Genomic DNA, 19,763 nt, shown 5'->3' with positions numbered 1-19,763 from the left:
GCTTCTGGCAAGCTTCTCGTTGAATCTTTGACCACTCCTCTTGACAGAATTGGTGCAGTTCAGTTAAATTTGATGGCTTTCTGACATGGACTTGTTTCTTCAGCATTGTCCACATGTTCTCAATGGGATTTAAGTCAGGACTTTGGGAAGGCCTTTCTAAAACCCTAATTCTAGCCTGATTTAGCCATTCCATTACCACTTTTGATGTGTGTTTGGGGTCATTGTCCTGTTGGAACACCCAACTGCACCCAAGACCCAACCTTCGGGCTGATGATTTTAGGTTATCTTGAAGAATTTGAAGGTAATCCTCCTCCTTCATTATCCCATTTACTCTCTGTAAAGCACCAGTTCCATTGGCAGCAAAACAGCCCCACAGCATAATACTACCACCACCGTGCTTGACGGTAGGCATGGTGTTCTTGGGGTTAAAGGCCTCACCTTTTCTCCTCCAAACATATTGCTGGGCATTGTGGCCAAACAGCTCGATTTTTGTTTCGTCTGACCACAGAACTTTCCTCCAGAAGGTCTTATCTTTGTCCACGTGATCAGCAGCAAACTTCAGTCGAGCCTTAAGGTGCCACTTTTGGAGCAAGGGCTTCCTTCTTGCACGGCAGCCTCTCAGTCCATGGAGATGCAAAACACGCTTGACTGTGGACATTGACACCTGTGTTCCAGCAGCTTCTAATTCTTGGCAGATCTGCCTTTTGGTGGTTCTCGGTTGACTCTTCACCCTCCTGACCAATTTTCTCTCAGCAGCAGGTGATAGCTTGCGTTTTCTTCCTGATCGTGACAGTGACAAAACAGTGCCATGCACTTTATACTTGCAAACAATTGTTTGCACTGTTGCTCTTGGGACCTGCAGCTGCTTTGAAATGGCTCCAAGTGACTTTCCTGACTTGTTCAAGTCAATGATTCGCTTTTTCAGATCCATGCTGAGCTCCTTTGACTTTCCCATTGTAGCGTTTGAGGGCGTTTGTATCCAATGAGCCCTATTTAAATGGCCTCAGAGAAGTCACCAGTTGTAGTCACTCATAATCACTCACAAGAAGTTAAGAGGCCATGCTATGAAGCTCATTTCATTGACACAACTTTCTAAGTCACCAAAATTGCTAATTCATGTTGCTGTATGTATATTTTTGACCCAGCAGATTTTGTCACTTTTTCTGTTAACCCATAATAAAGTCATGAAAGAACCAAACTTCATGAATGCTTTTTGTGGCAAAGAAGTATCTGTTCCAATCACTCTATCAGAGAAAAATCAGAGTTGTAGAAATAACTGGAAACTCAAGAGAGCCATGAAATTATGTTCTTTACAAGTGTATGTAAACTTTTGACCACAACTGTATATATATATATATATATGTATACATATATATATATATGTGTGTGTGTGTATATATATACATATATATACATATATATATATATATATATATATATATATATATATATATACATATAAATATATATATATATATATATATATATATATATATATATATATATATATATATATACATATATATATGTATATATATATATATATATATATATATATATACGTATGTATATATATATATATATATATATATATATATATATATATATATATACGTATATATATATATATATATATATATACGTATATATATATATATATATATATATATATATGTATATATATATATATATATATATATATATGTATATATATATACACATACATACATATAAATAAATGCATGTTAGTGTTGAATTTCGGACGGAACCTGGGAACAAAGGTTTAACAGCGAGCCCAGCTTTGCATGAAGATAATATAATCCACCTCAGTAATCCTATCTTGTTTATTTAACCCTTACAACAACAAAAAAAACAGCTGGATGAAGTCAATGTGCCAGCGAAGAAATAGTTTGGCACAACATTCCCCTGTAAAAATCACAATGTGTTGTTCATACATCTCAGTTACTGCACAAGCCAGTTCTCAACACAAATGAAACACCGCTCTTGTGATACTTAAGGACAGGCTCACCGAGGAGCTGGGCGATGATGACCTCTGACCTTTGGCTGTCACTAGAGAAGTATCAAATCCTAGCGGTGGCTTCCCTGAAAGCACCAAAAAAAACAAGAGTTTGCTCATTTTGTCTCACAGAAACATGATTCAGATTAACAACTGTTGTTAAAGACGGAACAAAAGACAGAACGGACTCACGTTCACAGGCGATGGAGGAGAGCAGCTTGGCTAGGCAGCTAGTGGGTGTGGTCGCAGTGGACGGGGGGTTAGCCGGCGCAATAGAGGAGCCGACTGTTTTCACTCCTCCCGTCTTCTGCCTGTGCTTCCCTCTGACCCCCGTGGCGGCCAGCTGCTCCGGGACCGAGAAGCAGTGGGCCGCGGTGCGTGAGGGCAGCGCTGCATGGACCGGGTCGGACACAGCTTCCGAGTAACTGAGAGAGTGGCAGGGGGTCTGGGGGTACATGTCCCCTGTGTGAGGGTAGCCAGGAGCCTGGTGGTGCACGGAGCCCTGGGCCCCCATGGTGGAGGCGGTGTGAGTGATGACCGTGGGGGTCACACTGGTGGTTGTGTAGTAACCAAACTTGTTGCATGGCAGCGGGTACAGAAAGGGGATACTGGAAGAGGCCGGCTGCTCGATGCTGTTGGTGAACGCTATAGAAACAGCTGGATCGGGGTACGATTGATGTCCGTAGGGCATGGCGCCCGATATGATACTAGATGTGTGGTATTCACCGCAAACCTGGCCCTGACTGCTCTGGTCTGGCCGGGTATTGGATGAGGAGGGCTGAAGCAAACCGTCAGACGACAGATTGGGCTGCAAGAGAAAGATTCAATCTACTTTACAGGTTAAACAACAGCATCATCGGATTGAAAATAAATTAAGTATTTCTGCAGAGGCGCGTGCCACAAGCAGGAGGAGCCATTTACACCGGCAGTACCTGAGCCAGCTGGGTGTCGAGGAGCAGCTGAGGAGTCGTCCCCACAGAGGAGGGAAGCGGAGCAAATGCTGTGCTGGGCGAGCTCTCGAAATAGCCACAGTCAGCAAAAACAGTCTGCTCAGTGGGCTGGCCCCGGCAGTTCATGAAGATGTCTGGGAAAAGCGCGCGCGCGCGCACACACACACACACACACACACACACACACACACACACACACACACACACACACACACAGGCTGTCATGAAGAAACTTTGAGCATTGATTCAGATGGAACGAGCCCAAATCTCCAAATGTAATAGTACTGTTAAATCAACACAACACAACACATGCAGCCACCTCATATCTAGCTGCGTCTTTTTGTCAATAAGGTGGCAAAAATATAATACACACACATAAAAAGGTCAAGGAAGCTTTCACATTGTACTTAACCCATAACATATCCACATTACATTACTTGTTTACTTAGGCACAACAGAGCCCTAATGAGATACTGTATAGTCACCTCCAGAGCTATTTGGCTATGCTTTCACCGCAAAGATGTCTTCATTATTGTCATTTAACTAAACTCCATAAAAGGAGAAAATGGTGTCTTCTAATGGAAATATAATTATAATAATTATAATGTTGATGATGACATGTTATTATTGTAAGTATTGTTATTATTATTATAGTATCAGTATTATTATTAATTTGTTTTGTATGGCACCTTTCATACAAAACAATAAAGCACAAAGTGCTTTGCAATAAGGGGAAATAGACAGAATGAAAACAGAAATAGGGATATAATGCAATATTTATGGAAAAGCAAATCCATTTGATAAAATTAGGTAAAAATAAAAAATGTAATTAAATAGAATACATAGAAAAAAATGCATTTGATCAAATGTTTTTCTTCTTTAACAGGTGTGGCTGAAACAAGCCTGGAGTTATAAACTGTCAGTCTGCAGTTTGATATCACATTCCACAGCAATCAAGCAACAAAACGGAAAATAAAAAAACGCAGAGCCAGAACATCACATAACGAGTCACCGTCCAAAACACAGCGAGGTGCTCTGTGTGTGGTTGGTCATTCAAGGTATTTGCGCCGAATCTGCCAGGGCACATATTCTTGGAGTCAACTGAATGTGCCAAGCTGCCATCTGTGATTAAAACCATTTCTTCACATCTCACGGCACCGAATTCAAAACAACTTTTTTATGACTAGTCGAGGAGACAAATATTAACTCACTTGCTTCAGTCGAAAGAACTTTGTTTTCGGCTTGTTGAAGCAATCCAACATGACACAACCTCTGTACGGCACAAGGCAAATCTGAAAATACATACCAGCGTTTCTGGTTTCACCTCAGTGAAGAGAATCCCTCAGAAAAGTCCTCCGTGTTTCCATTTCAGAGAAGCACTAGACTGAACCGCGTTGCTCTGACGGACGCTCGCAAGCTCCCTGGGTCTTGTGACCAACAGAGAGGCGGACAGCTGATCCCTCAGGACGCTGTGAGAACAAAAAGCTACACACACACAATGTGTTCGAGCAGTGGCACTGGTTGTCTGTGGGTTACAAAGGCTGACTTTGTAGTCACAGGGCCACTTCACCGAAAGCAACACGAAGGGGGCCAAAACAACCGCAGCCACCGAGCCCCGCAGCGAGGGGCTAAAACTGGTCTGCTCCTCCGCTCTCTGTGCCTCCCTGCGGGTTAGACAGAGCAAGCACACCTTTCCCTGCCTCTCACACAGCCTCTCTGGAACGTATCATCAAGTATTCATTTAGAAAAAAAGGACTCGGGAGTCAGGGATTAGACAATGCATATGTCACACCAAAACAAGTTTAGTCCCATTTTCTTTAAACCTATATTGTTCAATAAAAATTGTTGCTGCAACATTTAATCCTGGATTTGCATGAAAGTTTACTTACTCCTGCATTACCTGATTTTCTGGCCACTTGTGGGGTGTTCAGTAAACTTTGAACGCACCACTGACATGGTTATCACCTTTGAAAGGTTACCTGTAGAGTGTTTTTCTATAAGCGGGTCCCATAGACTGTAGGCTATGTAAGAAGTGGACATAGTCGCCGGTTTGTAAACTTCGGTTTTTGAAGCCTTGAGTCCCGTATTTTGTCCGTCACCATCTTGTTTTTTTTTGCAACCAGTTATGACACGAGAGGGTGGAGCTAAGTACAACTGATCACACTGTGAAAGGGTTAAAGTACCAAGACGAGCCAAGGGTGGGTGTTAAATAGATCCTCTTCCACTTCCCCATTCTCCTCGCTCAACCCTGCCTTTGACCCTCCTCTAACCTCTGAGGAACATTACTGCAGATAAACAAAGGAGGGTCACTCGAGAACAGAGTTCTTTATTTTTGGCACATCAACAATAAATCAGATATGTCATGTGAAAAAATATCTCTGCAATTAAATCTTGAATTCACCTTTAAAAACGTAATACTAGTATACTTTTAGTTTGCATTGTGTCTGAGTGGGGAACATGTGAATCAGGATGAGTGTTGCGTATTGTAGCCCGTCAGAAATGTAGACACCAAACTGTCATTAAAGTTAACGATTAATGAATTTAAAAACATCGTTCCTTCTTACCAGGATCGGTTCGTACGTCTTCTATCAACTATCAAACATATTGTACCACATGTCATGGAATATTTAATTAACTATGGTGGACAAAACATTGGAAACTGGATGGATACTCAGATAAAGCTTAAACAATATTGATCTGCTGCCATGTTATGCAACATGTTAAGATGACAGACAGACAGTAGTAGTAGAGAGTACCTGGTATATCCATGAAATCATCCAGGTTGGGCTGCAGCGGAGTCAGACCTGGCTGGATTATATCAGCATTGCTGGTGTACGCTGAGGACGAAGAGAACATCATATCAGACATGAGAAACAGAGGAATGTGAGTGAGTGCGTCTGTTAATAGTCTGCCTTATTGTGTGTGCTTTTTTTTTTTCTTTCATCATAGGGCATTTCCTTATTCGTAGGGTGGGTTCCTTTGGCTGACCCATGTGACCCATCAGCTGCACCTAAATGACAAAACTGAGACAAAATATTAAAGCCTCTTAGAGAAATGTCGATAACATAAAAGTAATAATTCATTTTATGAAATTAATGAGTTCAATGCCACCCTACAGCCAGCAGCCGGTTAGCTTAGCTTAGCATAAAGTCTGGGAACAGCTAGCCAGGCTCTGTCTGTCTGTTTCAAGATGTACTGAACGCCTCCAGTGTTGATCAGTGAGCTTTTGAGTTGCTGGTAGGCAGATTCTGTCACTCACTGGACAGAGCCAGGCTAACTGCTTCACCCCTGTTTCCAGTCTTTATGCTAAGCTAAGCTAAACGGCTGACGGCTGTAGCAGAACATTAATTACATCTCACTATATTACATGACATATACACATACATACATACATAGTTGATCTAACCTCAAGTCTGTCCTTTAGGTTCCTGTTCATGGTGAAGACGGCATAAAGCTACTAGATTGCATGAGTCATTTGATGAAAAACATTTCAAATAAAGTAGACCTGGGAATTTATTTTTCAGCCAAACGATGCATCCAAATGATAAATGCCCAATGAGCTCAAAGCTCAAAGGCCACCAGTTGTCTACAATCAGTTCGGCTACAGTTGAAAGTCACTCTGAAAATGTGCTGACTACTCACTGTCGTGTCGGTCACCGGCCCAGGGACACGGCTTCTGTGTCATGGTGAACAGGGTGTCGGAGATGTCGGACAAGAGGCAGTCCAGGTCAAACATGTGGACCTCCACCGGCGCAGCCTCAGGCTCCTGGTACATCTGATTGGACCATTTCTCCAGCTTGGCCTGGCAGATCTGACCCTGGAGCACATCAGCCAGAGATTCAAACATAGGATCAACTTCTAGTGACAAACCAATCACTGATCTATCCATCAGAGGGCTCCCTACAAATAGGACTGAAAAGGCAAAGGTGATGCATTGATAGAGTTTGGTCCTCGCACCCACCTGTACATGTACAGCATATGGTGTTGTGTGTAAAAGGTGTGAAAGATCAACTAGCTCTTAAGAATATGTCAATGCCAACTCCCTAAAACACAATTTACATCCATTTACACCAAAAAAACAACAACAACACAGTTGTATGTCTTCCACTGTCACATCTAATTTCAAGACATGCAACATTTAACGCCCATTCTCTGCTCAGTGAAACACTCACAGAAGATGAAGCTCCAGACCGGTCCTCTTTCCCCTCTGATTGAGCCGCTTTGCTTCACCCTTTTCTTGTCTTTACCCTCCACTTCTAACTGACGCCACATTTATAGGGAAGCCCAGATTGAGCCGGAAACTGCTTTGATTACGTCTAAGCACACGACATCCCTTCCTATAATTTATTCATTTACCTCTCAATTTGTTTTTCTTTGAGCGAGTGTGTGCAAGTCGGAAAAAGCACTTTCGACCTATTGTTCAAAAACACTAGCCTCTTAGAGGTTGTCATTACGTCGGCTTTGTTCATTTCATTATTTTGATGTCTCACCATTTCAATAAGAGCAGCAGCCTTTTGTCCCTGACCTAATTCTGGCGGCCACACTCACGTGCGAGCAAACAGCGAGACCCTGAGGCCTCCAACCAACACGAACGGCTGCTGTGTCGGACTCAGTTAAAGAAGAAAATATAAATGCATGCAGCCATCACTTCCGATGGGCATTATTTAATTTTACTAGACTAGGGCAATCCATCCAATAGGGTTGTTGAGATATTTCAGTCTGAGGTGGACTTACCGACATTCCTAGGATCACACCGCGTTTGTGGCTAAAAACATTGTACTATTATATCTAAATCAAAGAACAAACTTCTCATTGGTCAAGAACATTTTTTATTTATTTTTGGGACCAGGGACCCCTTTCAGGGGAGAAATCCTTCCAAGGACCTCCTTATAATCATAACCCCAATGTAGCTTAGTACTATTTGGACTCTTCAATGCCATTGGATCTATTTGTCTTCTCAACCTTTTCGAACTGGACATGTTTCATGGTGAGAAATAAACTTTACTTCACTTTTGAAAAGAGGGTCATTTCAATCAAATTGGATTTGAACTCAACTTGACAGCATCTATACTTTTCAAGTAATTGATCTTAAAAGATCAGAAAATGATGAGTCTTAATACATCCAGAAAAATAAAAATGACCAGTCTAAAGTTGACTTTAAGTGAGCTTTAGTGAGCTTCAACTTTAAAATAATTACCTTATTGCTCCTTATCCAAATGGCTAGCTTCCCTGTCTTTAACTGATTTGGTAACTTGGCAGGACTTTGTTTCTCTCCGTTTGACTTAGTTTTAAAATGAGAACTGATAGTGTAGTATCATGTAATATGCTGCCCAGCGCAAATTAGAGATAATTTAGATTGGGGCTTAGAGAGTTGAGAAACCCTGTTTTAAAGAACATGAAATAACCACTTACATTACAAAAACAAACCCTGGGTTTTACTGAGGTGTTTTTCCCCAGTCACTGGATGTAATCTGTTAAGAGAAAGGCGAGATAACGCTTTGGGAAAACAGAACATAAAAACCTGGTTTAGTGATCTTTGACCTGTCAACTTTGTGCTGATAAGTGCCCTTTGAAGTGTCACACAATACCTTAACAGTTTGGGCTCCAGACAAACTCAGGTCAAAGATTATCTTTGACCTGAGTTAATACCTGGGCTTCCAATGACTCGGTAGATCTGAGGATGATGATGCCACAGGTAAATGTAGCGGGACGAGACAGCCGCCCAGTGAGCCGTGACTTGCGAGTGCATATGTCACATTCTCATATGAATACTATCATGAATGAGGCGCTTACCCCAGGGTCCCTCCCCCTCGCCCCTTTCTTCCCCCTGATCTTCTGTTTGTTTGTGTCACAGTGACGTCGCCATCTCACTCGCTGCCCCTCCGCCCGCTCAACTTTTACAAAGCGCTGCTGGAAGTAGGTCAGATTTGATTAAGTGACATTAAAGTTCTGCAGCTATTTCACTTGAATAAAGATGAAGCCTGAAGGGGTGTTAGAGGTATTGTCGCTGCTTGCAATCAATATGTGTCAATTGGCTGCAAATGCCGGGCCATGACGCAAGTTGTTTTGCACGTTTCCTTTTCTTTTTTTTCTTCTTTTTGTTTTCATTCCCTCTTTGTCTCTGCGGAGGGAGGCTAGATCCACGTGTTAAAAATAGATGCATGGAGGACTTTGATGATCATATGTTGAGCTGCAACTGCATTCAAAAGTAAACACTACTAGAAGGTCGCCAACACACACACGCTGAAGACTGGGTCAGTCGAACAACTTTTCAGGGGTCAAAATCAATATATTTGTCTGGGGTTGGTCCAAAACCTTCGAAAAGTACCAGAATAATGTTAGAGCAGGGCTTTGTCATACCTCTTGTAGCATTGATAGAATATCATCCTTTTTTTTCTGAAGCTGCAAAAGAAAAGAAAAGAAAAGGTTTGACTCAGTAACAAGATTAAGAGTCTACATCCTGCTGTTGTAATACTTACCATGTTCCTCCCATGGCAACAAATTGCCTTGGCAATAAAAAAAGCCTTTCTTTAATGTCGTCAATCATCGTTTTGTATGTTGTTGTTTTTTCGGTAACAAGTATCGGCTCAGGCACCGGTATCGTTTTAAAAGTATCGTTTTAGCACCGGTATCGGAAAAAACGATACCCATCCCTAGTGGTGACCCCTGAGCTTAAAGGGACACTTCACCCCAAAATCAAAAATAGAGAAGGGTCATGATTTCTCAAAATGTATTTTTAGCCGCTTTGAGCACCACATCCTGAGTGGCATCTAGTCCCATTATACAAGACAGACATCTCTATGGACAATATCTCCAAAACTAGGCAACTCACACCAAAACAATCTAGATTCATAAATAGCACTAAAGGTAAGAGGAAGAATATGTATTTTTGATTTTGGGGTGAAATACGGGTTAAACACAGCTAAAACTATATGTTACGTGCCGTAGTCTTTTCTTGTTGAAACAGTGTGTTGATGTGGAAATGGGTTGCACAGTCAGGTACGGCAGCAGTTGAATCAGGTGAGGACTGGGACACAGTTTACCAGATAGCAATTCCAGTTGGTTGCCGGCAGCTAGTGCTAGCATTAGCGGATGAACATTTATGGTCTGATCATCTAGGGGTCACTAAGACCTATGACCGGATCCTGAAGCATTTCTTCTGGTCAGGAATGAAAGCCGATGTGATACATTTTTGCAAGTTGTGGGAAAACCAAACCAGGTAGTGCCTCCAGCCCCTTTGCACCCTGTCCCTGCGGTTGGTGAGCCATTTGAGCATGTCATTGTTGACTGTGTTGGTCCGTTGCCTAGAACTGAGTCTGGTAACCAGTTTTTGCTAACAGTGATGTTTCCACTCGTTTTCCTGAGGCCATGCCCATGCGAAAAATCACTGCGCCGGCCATCACTAAGGCACTGACTAAGTTCTTTATCACCTTTGGACTACCAAATGTTGTGCAGACTGATCAGGAAACAAAATTTTCTCTCCAAGGCCTTTAAACAGATGTTGCAGTCCATGGGTGTTTCCCACTGTGTCTAGCGCTTACCATCCAGAGTCACAAGGTGCACTGGAACAATGGCACCAGACTCTGAAGTCTATGCTAAGAAAGTACTGTTAGGACACCGGGAAAGACTGGGAGGAGGGCGTGCCGTATGTTATCTTTGCTATTCGAGATGTGGAGCAAGAATCCTTTGGGGTCAGTCCTTCTGATCTTGTGTTTGGTCACGAAGTGCGTGGCCCGTTAAAAGTGTTTAAGGAAAAGTTGCTGTCTGGGTCTACTCCCAACATAAACTACATCTCCCACAATGCACGTCGATGTTGTGACCCGCGAAGTAATGGCATCCTGCCACTAGACAGCAGTTTTTCCATGACGTTTAACTAAAGCGGTTTTCCAACAAGTGTTTTAGTTGAAAAAGATCGACAAATAATCCAAAAATGGTGTACACCGATCACAACCCTCTTGTCTTCCTAGTCCAGATGTACAACCATAACCAGCGGTTGAGGCATTGGGCCCTGCTAGTGCAAGGATTTAACATTGAGATAAAGCACAAGAAGAGGGCAGACAATGTGGTAGCTGATGCTCTGTCCCGTGGGTAAGTGTTGTTTTCATGTAAATTCATGTAGGGGGTATTACGGTGGTTTGGTCTTATGGGAGGGGGTGTTACGTGCCGTGTTTTCTCTGTGCCCATTCAGGTCTCCTCCGCGCTAGCATGTGTGCTAAGTGTCAATGGTCTGACCCACTAGTGCGATGTGTGGTGTTTTTGAGTTCCTTTATCACTGCTGTGGTTTAGTGTCGCTTTCCTTTTAAGAAAGTAGTTTTCAGTTGTTGCCTTTGTGAGCAGTTTCAGCCGATTGTTAATATATAATTTTCTTGTTTATTCACACGTTGCCCATGATTCTTTTCCCCTGGGTTATTCACTTTGTTACTCCCTTCATCCCCTAAACCTTAATCGGGGAACGTAACACTATACAAGAGATGAAATATGTGTTCTATAAAAAATTAGTGCTCACCCTCTTCTTATAGTAAATCCTCCACTTGTGATACTCCTTGATCACCACCTCGATCCTTCGCTTCCAGTAGCTGCCCTCTAATACAATTGCCTGTTGATGATGTAGAAATACCGAGCATAAGACTTACATGACCAAACTCATCAGAGTATAAAGTCAAATGTTTTATTTACTGAATTAGGAATAATGTGCAGCTGAAAAATGGAGCCAGCTTGTGCTTCAACGGGCCGATTCAATTAAAAAATGCATTCCCCTGAGACACAAGTCACTCACTTCGGGTTTCCGATGCGAATCGGACTCCGAGCCCTCCAGCGGTGTGACGAACCCGCACACTGAGCTCTTCCTCTTCTCCACATCTAAACACAGCACATAGAGAGCAACAACATAAAGACGTTTCTAGCCACTTGAACAGAAAACATTTATTTCTCGTCATTAATTTGTGTTCAGCTTTTGACTTCTTGTCAAGCACTTTGTGATGCCCTTCTTCATTAACAGTGGAGAGGAGGTGAAGAGTGGTGGACTCACACTGAATGAACCAAGCTCTCCAGATCGCATTGTTCAGACGGATCTTATCTCTCCACAGCAACCGCAGACCCTTAAAAGACTTCCACTTGGGGGAGGCTATCTTACTGCTGCAAACAAAACACACAATCAATCTCAAAATAGACAATTTGTTAGAATGGGAAATGGCCAGTGTTCACTGCACTGCTATTCCTCCCTTGGTAAAAACAGTGAGAGAGGGACAGACACTATTTTCCACTTCAGAATAAAGTGGAAAATATTCAGTAGCCTCACCTACTGTTAGAAACCTGTCCTGGTTTTGACTAATAGTGCCCAATCAGTTGATTCACCGGTACACTGTCAGGCTGTTTGCACTGTTTTTCAGCATCCCTCAGCCTGCTGAGTGCTGAGGAAGAGGCCTCCTAATTCGAGGTGCTCTGGGAGTTGCTAGGAAGCCTGGGGAATCATTTTCAACATGCTTTTAATGGAGCGACAGCACTGCATGTCACACACTCCGAACCAGCGGAGACAGCATTATCACTGGAGACGACCAAAGGACCAATTAACACCAGTTAACAACAGATAGTGTGCAGCAGAGCAAGTCTCCTTGATTCACATTATAATATATATACTGATAGCACTTAGATAAATGAAAACAAATGTAAAACAGCATGCAGAGTTTATATTTTTTAAGTTCTTTGTGTCTTTAATGTGAAAGCCTTTCATGAAAGATGTAAGTATTGTGGTCTGTTGTACTGGTAACCACCCCTGGCTCTGGTTTTATTGGGCAACTATCATCAAACTATAAAAATGTCTTCTTTAGGCCAAAGGTTGATGGCAACCCCTTTGAACAAGTTGTCAACAAAAAGGACTAAACTTTCTGTAGCACACATCTTTCAAATCAGAAAAACAAACTTGCTCTTTAAAAATATAGGGCAAATATAGGGCAACACGTGGGTGTTTAACATGTGTGTAATACATTATAATAATAATAATAATAAACATATTCTGTGCATGGTTTCAGGAGTCCCTCAGTTGCACTGTAATATTTTCCAGAGCTGCCAACTAGAATCAAAGTCCAGTTTTCAAAGCTGTTGCACAAGGGACAGTGAAATCCCTCTACCAACACATCAGCGCGCTAACTAGAAGTTTAAAAAGGGAAACCTGTTGAAACACATATTTTAGGTGGAGTTCTTAGTCTACACAGTGGTCCGTTTGGCTCATAATAAAACATATAAATGATGAACCTGCCCCTGACTGGAAGGAAGGGACCCACCTGTAGGCCAGGGACATGCAGTCGAACAGGCGGGTCAGAGTTGGGTCGATGCTCAGGCTCCCGGAGCTCAGCGGGCCGTACCGGTACGTCTGGCACCACGTCCTGTTCACCGTGTCGAAGTCGTATCTCGTGGTGCCGCCGCTCTTCCTCCCGCGCGACGCGGAGTCGCTGTGGGGGGACGACACCATGAAGTGCCCGCTGTGGATCACCTGGCTGCACGGGAAGGAGCCCGCGGGTGGCCCGGTGCCAAAGACCACTCGGACGGATCCACCGTCCGCCTCCGAGTCCGAGTCCGAGGAGTTGTGGAGCTGCTGGCTCCGTCCAGCCAAACAAACTTTGCCCGCCATGGCGCGTTGTCGTTTGTGGCGTCGACTGGCTGTGAACTTTCCCCTCAGCTGACTCCCCCCGTCTTCCTCACATACTCCACTGACTCCTGAAAGAAGAGGCGCTCGCTAACAGCACCGAGGCCCCTCATCTGTCAGCTGAGAGACAAGCGTCTCCGTCACCAGCACAGCTCGGGACAACATATGTGTGTGTGTCTGTGTGTGTGTGTGTGTGTGTGTGTGTGTGTGTGTGTGTGGACTGTTGCGTAAGAGCAGCATGTGCTATCATTGTGTCAACTTCCTTTGAAGGTAAAGTCCTTCTTACCATCAATCACTGAAGACGGTAATTATTAATACAGCCATCTTAATAGGAAATACCATTATTATGATGTTCTGAAATCTTCTGACCTTATGCTTACTACGTAATACTTCAGTTTGGCCCGTTAGAAAAAAATATAAAAACAGTCTTATAGCCTGTTAATAAAGTAGTTACATAGGATATTTTTACTGTGTCTAGGATACCATTTGAATTTAAGATATGTGAAAAGTACCATAGAATATTCCTCGAGTACTTGAAGGATGGGCTGACAAATTTAAGTCCATCCCAAAACAACAGTCATGTGCCCCGAAGTACTAGCAGGCTTTGCTTGATGTAATATATTCATAATAAGACATCCCTCCCAAATGTGCTTTCAATGTAAGTGACGGGACACACACACACACACACACACACACAAAATCCACAGTCCTCGCTCCGTTTAAAAAATATATTCCAAAATTGATATAACCTCAATATGAGGCTTGACTTATTTAAATCAAGTGAGAATCTTCCGGAGTCCATTACAAAAGGTCTTCAATGTGTAAACGTGGATGCATAACATATTCAACCTGGCAGCACACAAGATCTATATGATCACCACAGATTCAAAGAGTACAACCAAGACCAGGGCCCCCGATCCAGTATCTGATCTGTTCCTCAGTTATGACATCAATTAATGGCCAGAAAAGAGTTTCAGCTGAACACTATGATGTCACATGAAGTTGACCTTTTGAATGTAAAATGTCATCATTTCATCCTATTGTGTTAAATGTTGCCATAATCTGCATATGAATTATTGAGTCGTGGCCAAAACAATGCATTTTGCGAGGTCACGGTGGCCATAACCTTTGACCTCCAGAATCTACACAGAGAGGACGTTTGAATCAAATTTGAATAAATTGCCTCCATGTGATGCCTAGATGTCGCATTCACTAGAATTGGACGGAATGACGACGTGAACAGGCGGCTGTCACCAGAGCAGAAGCATGACATCTTAACATGAAAACAGAGTTTAGAGGACACTGTACTGCTTTTGTGATCACACACACACAATGGTGCTTTGCATATCTGATCAGTCTGGAGTTGTGCACATAATCAGTGCACAACTTCTGTGGTGTGCAACTCATCCTTTCCTTTTTTACTTTTAGCCGAGATTAGCAGAGAAATATTATAAATTGAACATTCAGAGAGGATACTGGCCTGTCTTCAGTGGTTCAACACCTGCAGATAGCCATCTTTTATTTGAGCTTAGAATTGGTTTAATTCTGGCGTTAATTACTCTTAACTTATAGAGGAATTATATGTTTTAGTACTTTGCTGTGTTCTAATAAATGTATTTTGGCCCATTTGTCATTTTAATTGTCTGACAGAATAAAATCACTCGTTATTATCAAACTGTTTTATTGGACACTGTTCTCCATTCTCTGAAGACATCCTAATGCATGCCTTTCATATTTAGACTTCACATTTTATGGTCTGACAGAGTGAAAGCAACATTAGTCAAAGTGAACTCCCTCACAAAGCTGGAGCCAAGACTGGAGCTGTAAAACCAGAAGCAGTCTCACACGTTGAAGTGACGACTGATTTTGCAAACCGTTTTTTTTTTGCTTCGAGTTCAAACCTTGACCAAAATGTCCCTTTATTGGCTTCAGGATATTCACAAATACTGACTGGAGCATATCAAACCGCTCCAGTTAAGACGGGAACAAAGCTGGTTCATGACCTGCATTGTTTACGACTCTCACTTAACTTACAGAAAAATAAAGTCACATTTTAATAAAGAGAAACACATTTGCAGCCAAATGTGACAACTGCTGGCAACATGCCACAGACACTAAAGCAAGTGATCATCAGTCTCTCACAACATTACTGGATTAGCATACCTCCAACTGTGCCGGGATGTGTATTGAAGAAAAGTGAATTTTAGCGTCTATTTAACATTAGTTGCATTTGACAAAGCCTTGGAGGTCTTCCAGGAACTTGATATACTCCTGGTGCTCGGCGGCGGTGCTCAGCTCCATCAGCTCATCGGCGAAGGTGTTGTCGATCCCCCGGTCGGCCAGGAAGTCCATCAGGTGGTCGTACAGGGCCTGAAAAACAACAGCGATGAAGTTATCACCGGTGAACGGGAGCTGACACAGCTATCATCAGCTTCATCAGTGGTTGTTATGCGTTTTATTAATCTCCGTTTCCGGCCCTTAAAATCTCACCCAGTCCAGAGAGTCCGTGTTGAGCGTGTAGCTGGTCTCCTTCCAGTCGGAGTCTCCCTCGGGCTGGAAGCTGACCTCACGAATGGCAAAGATGTCGCTCTCCTCCTCTCCTTCACCGTGACTCACCTACAAAACGCAGCGTTTTCTATTCAACTCAAACTGACAGACTGAAAGGTCACAGACACGCTGCTGCTGTCGATATTATACGTGCTGGCACGGTGACGTCTGTGTGAACGAATGAAGTCTGTGCGCTTACCTCGTCTTCAGGGAAATGGCAGTCAAACACGAGCGAATGTTTTGCAGCCTGTTTTGTTACTTCGACAACAAAGTTGGGTGTTGACACAATTTCTGCCTGTAAAGAAATTATAACGTTCATATTTTAATGCCAATCATTTAGCGTTTTGTTAAACACAACTATCCAGTCATGACTGCTTACATTACATTTCAGACCAACAGGTTTGTTATAACTCACCTCTTCTTCTGCTGACTTCTGCTGTCCTTGATCTGCCTCTTCCTCAAAGTTCGGAGGAATACTGTTGTTGACATTAAATGTGACAGTGATTCTGTAGAAAAATAAAATGGCAGATCAACAGCTCATTAGCGTGCCCACGTGTCATCAAGGATTTGATAATCAGAGATGGCGCCAGGCTCACTTTTCTCCAGCAACATTCCTCGTGAGTTTGGCCTCAGTGCCGTTCATCTCCAGCTCCCATCCTCCAGACATCTTAGGGAGGGTTTTGCTTTTCTGGATTTTCGCCTCCTCTTTGATTTCATCAGACAGGAAAGCGCCAAATGCTTTGTCTCCTGTTTTAAAAAAGGATTAACAGGTTATACAGTTAGGACAAAATTGGTGATTACAATGCTACTATGCTTTAGTATATTTTGTACAATTAAACCCTTTTTTGTATTTAATACTAACTTATCAACAGAATATGCACAAGTTGATGCTCAACTGACTCTCTGGAATATTAAATAATTTGACTGTGTAATTGCGATTGCTAATATCAATATAAGAGCATGTTAAAGATGCCTTCAATCCTCAACCTGGATACTCACCAGGCTGTTTCACATGTTAACATATACTACAATAAGATAGGACTTCTTTGAACAACACTTACTTCCTTTCTTCTTTAAGTCTAATTAGAACGTTGTCTTTATACTTATTCTGGTGAGGAAAGCTGATCAATGTTTCAAGGTGAATGCTAACTTAACAGTGAGGTTACACTGTGGGTCTGAGAGACTGCTGACTTAATTTCTGACAGGCTAGTGTTGCGTTTAAGTTTCTTTAGAAATGAGAACATTCAGGTAATTAAGCGACTTGAGGTCTTCTCTACTCAGCTATAACGCGTTTCTCTCACGCCATAACGGTTAATATATTGCTTGATACGAAGCAAGCTAACATTAGCTAGCTTATCCAATGACTACTACATCGATCGTTACCTTCTGTGTGCAGTCCTCCACATCCACACGACACCGAGGGATTCAACGCTTTAAAACTGAACAGTTTGGGACGGTAGCCCGATGAGGCTCCTTTGCTATTCAGCATCCAGAGAGACCGGGTGAAGGGCCGAGTAGTCGCCGAGTTTGGAGAGCGCAGTGTCGGGCAGCTGAGAGGCAGAGCTCGGGCTGTGGACGCAGTGGCTGTAGAAACGCGAACAGCGGCTCCCACCGCACGGACAACGGACTTCAGCATGACTGTAACGTTATAGAAATGTTGAGGCGCGTAAAGACGGAATTAATAACGTTACGTTTTGACAGCACACAGCAGCCGGCTAGCTCCCCGTTTCTGTTTCTGGAAGCTCACAGGACACACGTGTGGAAGGACACATTGACCTTTATTAACTATGACCTCTGAACCGGAAGGAATACGAAGAAAGCAAAATAAATTAAACTAAATTATGTTCTGTCTAAAGAAAATCTCAAATACGACCACAACTATATGAATAAGTGGTCTTATTCAATATTTAAAATAAACTCTCTCTATATATATATATATATATATTATATATATATTATTTTTTAATGTAATGGTATGCCCCACAGCGCTCCCTGCAGCTTCATAAAGAAGAAGGTTACATGCTTTATGTCCCCCAATGATAGCGAGACATAAAACATGTCTCTGCAGCTGTCCACCAGAGACGAGAGGACAGATAAATACAAAAAAAATAAAAAAAAATGTGTCGTGGCTACAGCGGACATGACCTCCTCAAGAAAAGGCTTGCATCATTTTCAGAAAAGTATTTCTAAGTGAAATGCGGTGTATCAGTTGAATCATTGAGACATGACGCCATGCTGCCAGAAGATGGCGCTGTTTTCCAACAACTAACCCAGGATAGCAAAACTTTAGAAGTTGTCCTACGTCCCAATAAAACTAGTCAGTGAAATGCTCCCTTTGATAACAGATCATGGTACCAAAATGTAATGAGTAAGGTATAACTCCATTCCATTTTACATCATTTGTAAATTAAAAAAATATATAAAAGTTTTTAAAACATCCAAAACATTTTGAATGTTTTCGGGTCCGATATACACTGCTCAAAAAAATTAAAGGAACAATCTTTTATCAGCGTATGGCATGAATTCAATTGCACTTCTCTGATAATGATGTGGTCAGGTAAGTAGCAGAGGGGGTTGTTAATCAGTTTTAGCTAGATTGGTGTTGATGGAATTAACAACAGGTACACTAGAGGGGCAACAATGAGACGACCCCCAAAACAGGACTGGTTTTGCATGTGGAGGCCAATTCAAGTTTCTCCCTCTTGATCTGTTTGACTGGTTTTCCACTAGTGTTGGTTTTAGCTAGAGTCATTATCACTACTGGGAGCATGAGGCGATTTCTTAACCCTACAGAAGTTGCACAGATTGTCCAACTCCTCCAGGATGGCACATCCACGCGTGCCGTTGCAAGGAGATGTGACGTGTCTCCCAGCACAATCTCCCGAACATGGAGGAGATTCCAGGAGACAGGCAGTTACTGTAGGAGAGCTGGACTGGGCCGTAGAAGGTCCTCAACCCATCAGCAGGACCGATATCTGCTGCTTTGTGCAATGAGGAACAGGTTGAGCACTGCCCGAGCCCTGCAGAATGACCTCCAGCAGGCCACTGGTGTGAATGTCTCTGCCCAAACAATCAGAAACAGACTTCATGAGGGTGGCCTCAGGGCGCGACGTCCTGCAGTGTGCCCTGTGCTCACTGCCCAGCACTGCGTAGCTTGATTGGTATTTGCTATAGAACACCAGAATTGGCATGTCCACCACTGTGCTTTTCACAGATGAGAGCAGGTTCACCCTGAGCACCTGTGATAGACGTGAAAGGGTCTGGAGAAGCCAAGGAGAACGCTATGCTGCCTGCAACATCGTTCAGCATGACCGGTTTGGTGGTGGGTCAGTGATGGTCTGGGGAGGCATATCCATGGAGGGACGCACAGACCTCTACAGGCTAGAGAACGGCAGTCTGACTGCCATTAGGTATCGGGATGAAATCCTTGAACCCATGGTCAGACCCTACGCTGGTGCAGTAGGTCCCGGGTTCCTCCTGATGCACGACAATGCCCGGCCTTACGTGGCAAGAGTATGCAGGCAGTACCTGGAGGATGAAGGAACTGATACAATTGAATGGCTCTCACGATCTTCTGACCTAAACCCGATAGAACACCTCTGGGACA

At 42.9% G+C, this 19,763-nt stretch overlaps 2 protein-coding genes across 2 annotated transcripts in view; both read right to left on the bottom strand.

Moving 5' to 3' along the window:
- LOC137886880 (carbohydrate-responsive element-binding protein) overlaps positions 1-13,783 on the bottom strand; it is a 20,656-nt gene extending 6,873 nt beyond the window's left edge. Inside the window, 10 exon segments of the mRNA XM_068729551.1 lie at positions 2,030-2,103; positions 2,210-2,825; positions 2,950-3,101; positions 5,724-5,804; positions 6,610-6,784; positions 9,328-9,369; positions 11,474-11,563; positions 11,744-11,826; positions 11,996-12,102; positions 13,248-13,783. Coding sequence (XP_068585652.1) covers positions 2,030-2,103; positions 2,210-2,825; positions 2,950-3,101; positions 5,724-5,804; positions 6,610-6,784; positions 9,328-9,369; positions 11,474-11,563; positions 11,744-11,826; positions 11,996-12,102; positions 13,248-13,594 — 1,767 coding nt within the window. The 5' untranslated portion in view covers positions 13,595-13,783.
- Positions 13,784-15,273: 1,490 nt separating this feature from the next.
- Positions 15,274-17,921, bottom strand: c1qbp (complement component 1, q subcomponent binding protein). The gene is made up of 6 exons (XM_068729552.1): positions 17,540-17,921; positions 16,753-16,903; positions 16,572-16,662; positions 16,356-16,451; positions 16,100-16,225; positions 15,274-15,979 (listed from the first exon to the last, which is right to left on the bottom strand). The coding sequence occupies exons 1-6, from the start codon at positions 17,790-17,792 to the stop codon at positions 15,830-15,832; spliced, it is 867 nt and encodes a 288-aa protein (XP_068585653.1). The 5' UTR covers positions 17,793-17,921; the 3' UTR covers positions 15,274-15,829.
- Between the last annotated feature and the right edge of the window lie 1,842 nt (positions 17,922-19,763).

The sequence above is a fragment of the Cebidichthys violaceus genome, unplaced genomic scaffold (assembly GCF_023349555.1).
Source record: "Cebidichthys violaceus isolate CVI_PGR_0920_01 unplaced genomic scaffold, fCebVio1.0.p SCAF_46, whole genome shotgun sequence".
In the NCBI taxonomy this organism is placed as follows: domain Eukaryota; kingdom Metazoa; phylum Chordata; class Actinopteri; order Perciformes; family Stichaeidae; genus Cebidichthys; species Cebidichthys violaceus.
Note: the sequence above shows the minus strand (reverse complement) of the source record. Positions and strands in the feature narration are given on the sequence as shown.

Coding starts and splice junctions, on each gene's coding strand:
- c1qbp (XM_068729552.1), bottom strand. CDS start 17,792: ATGCTGAAGTCCGTTGTCCGTGCGGTGGGAGCCGCTGTTCGCGTTTCT. Junction 16,904..17,539: donor TGGAGGACTGCACACAGAAG/GTAACGATCGAT, acceptor TTTTTAAAACAG/GAGACAAAGCATTTGGCGCT. Junction 16,452..16,571: donor AGAAGTCAGCAGAAGAAGAG/GTGAGTTATAAC, acceptor ATTTCTTTACAG/GCAGAAATTGTGTCAACACC.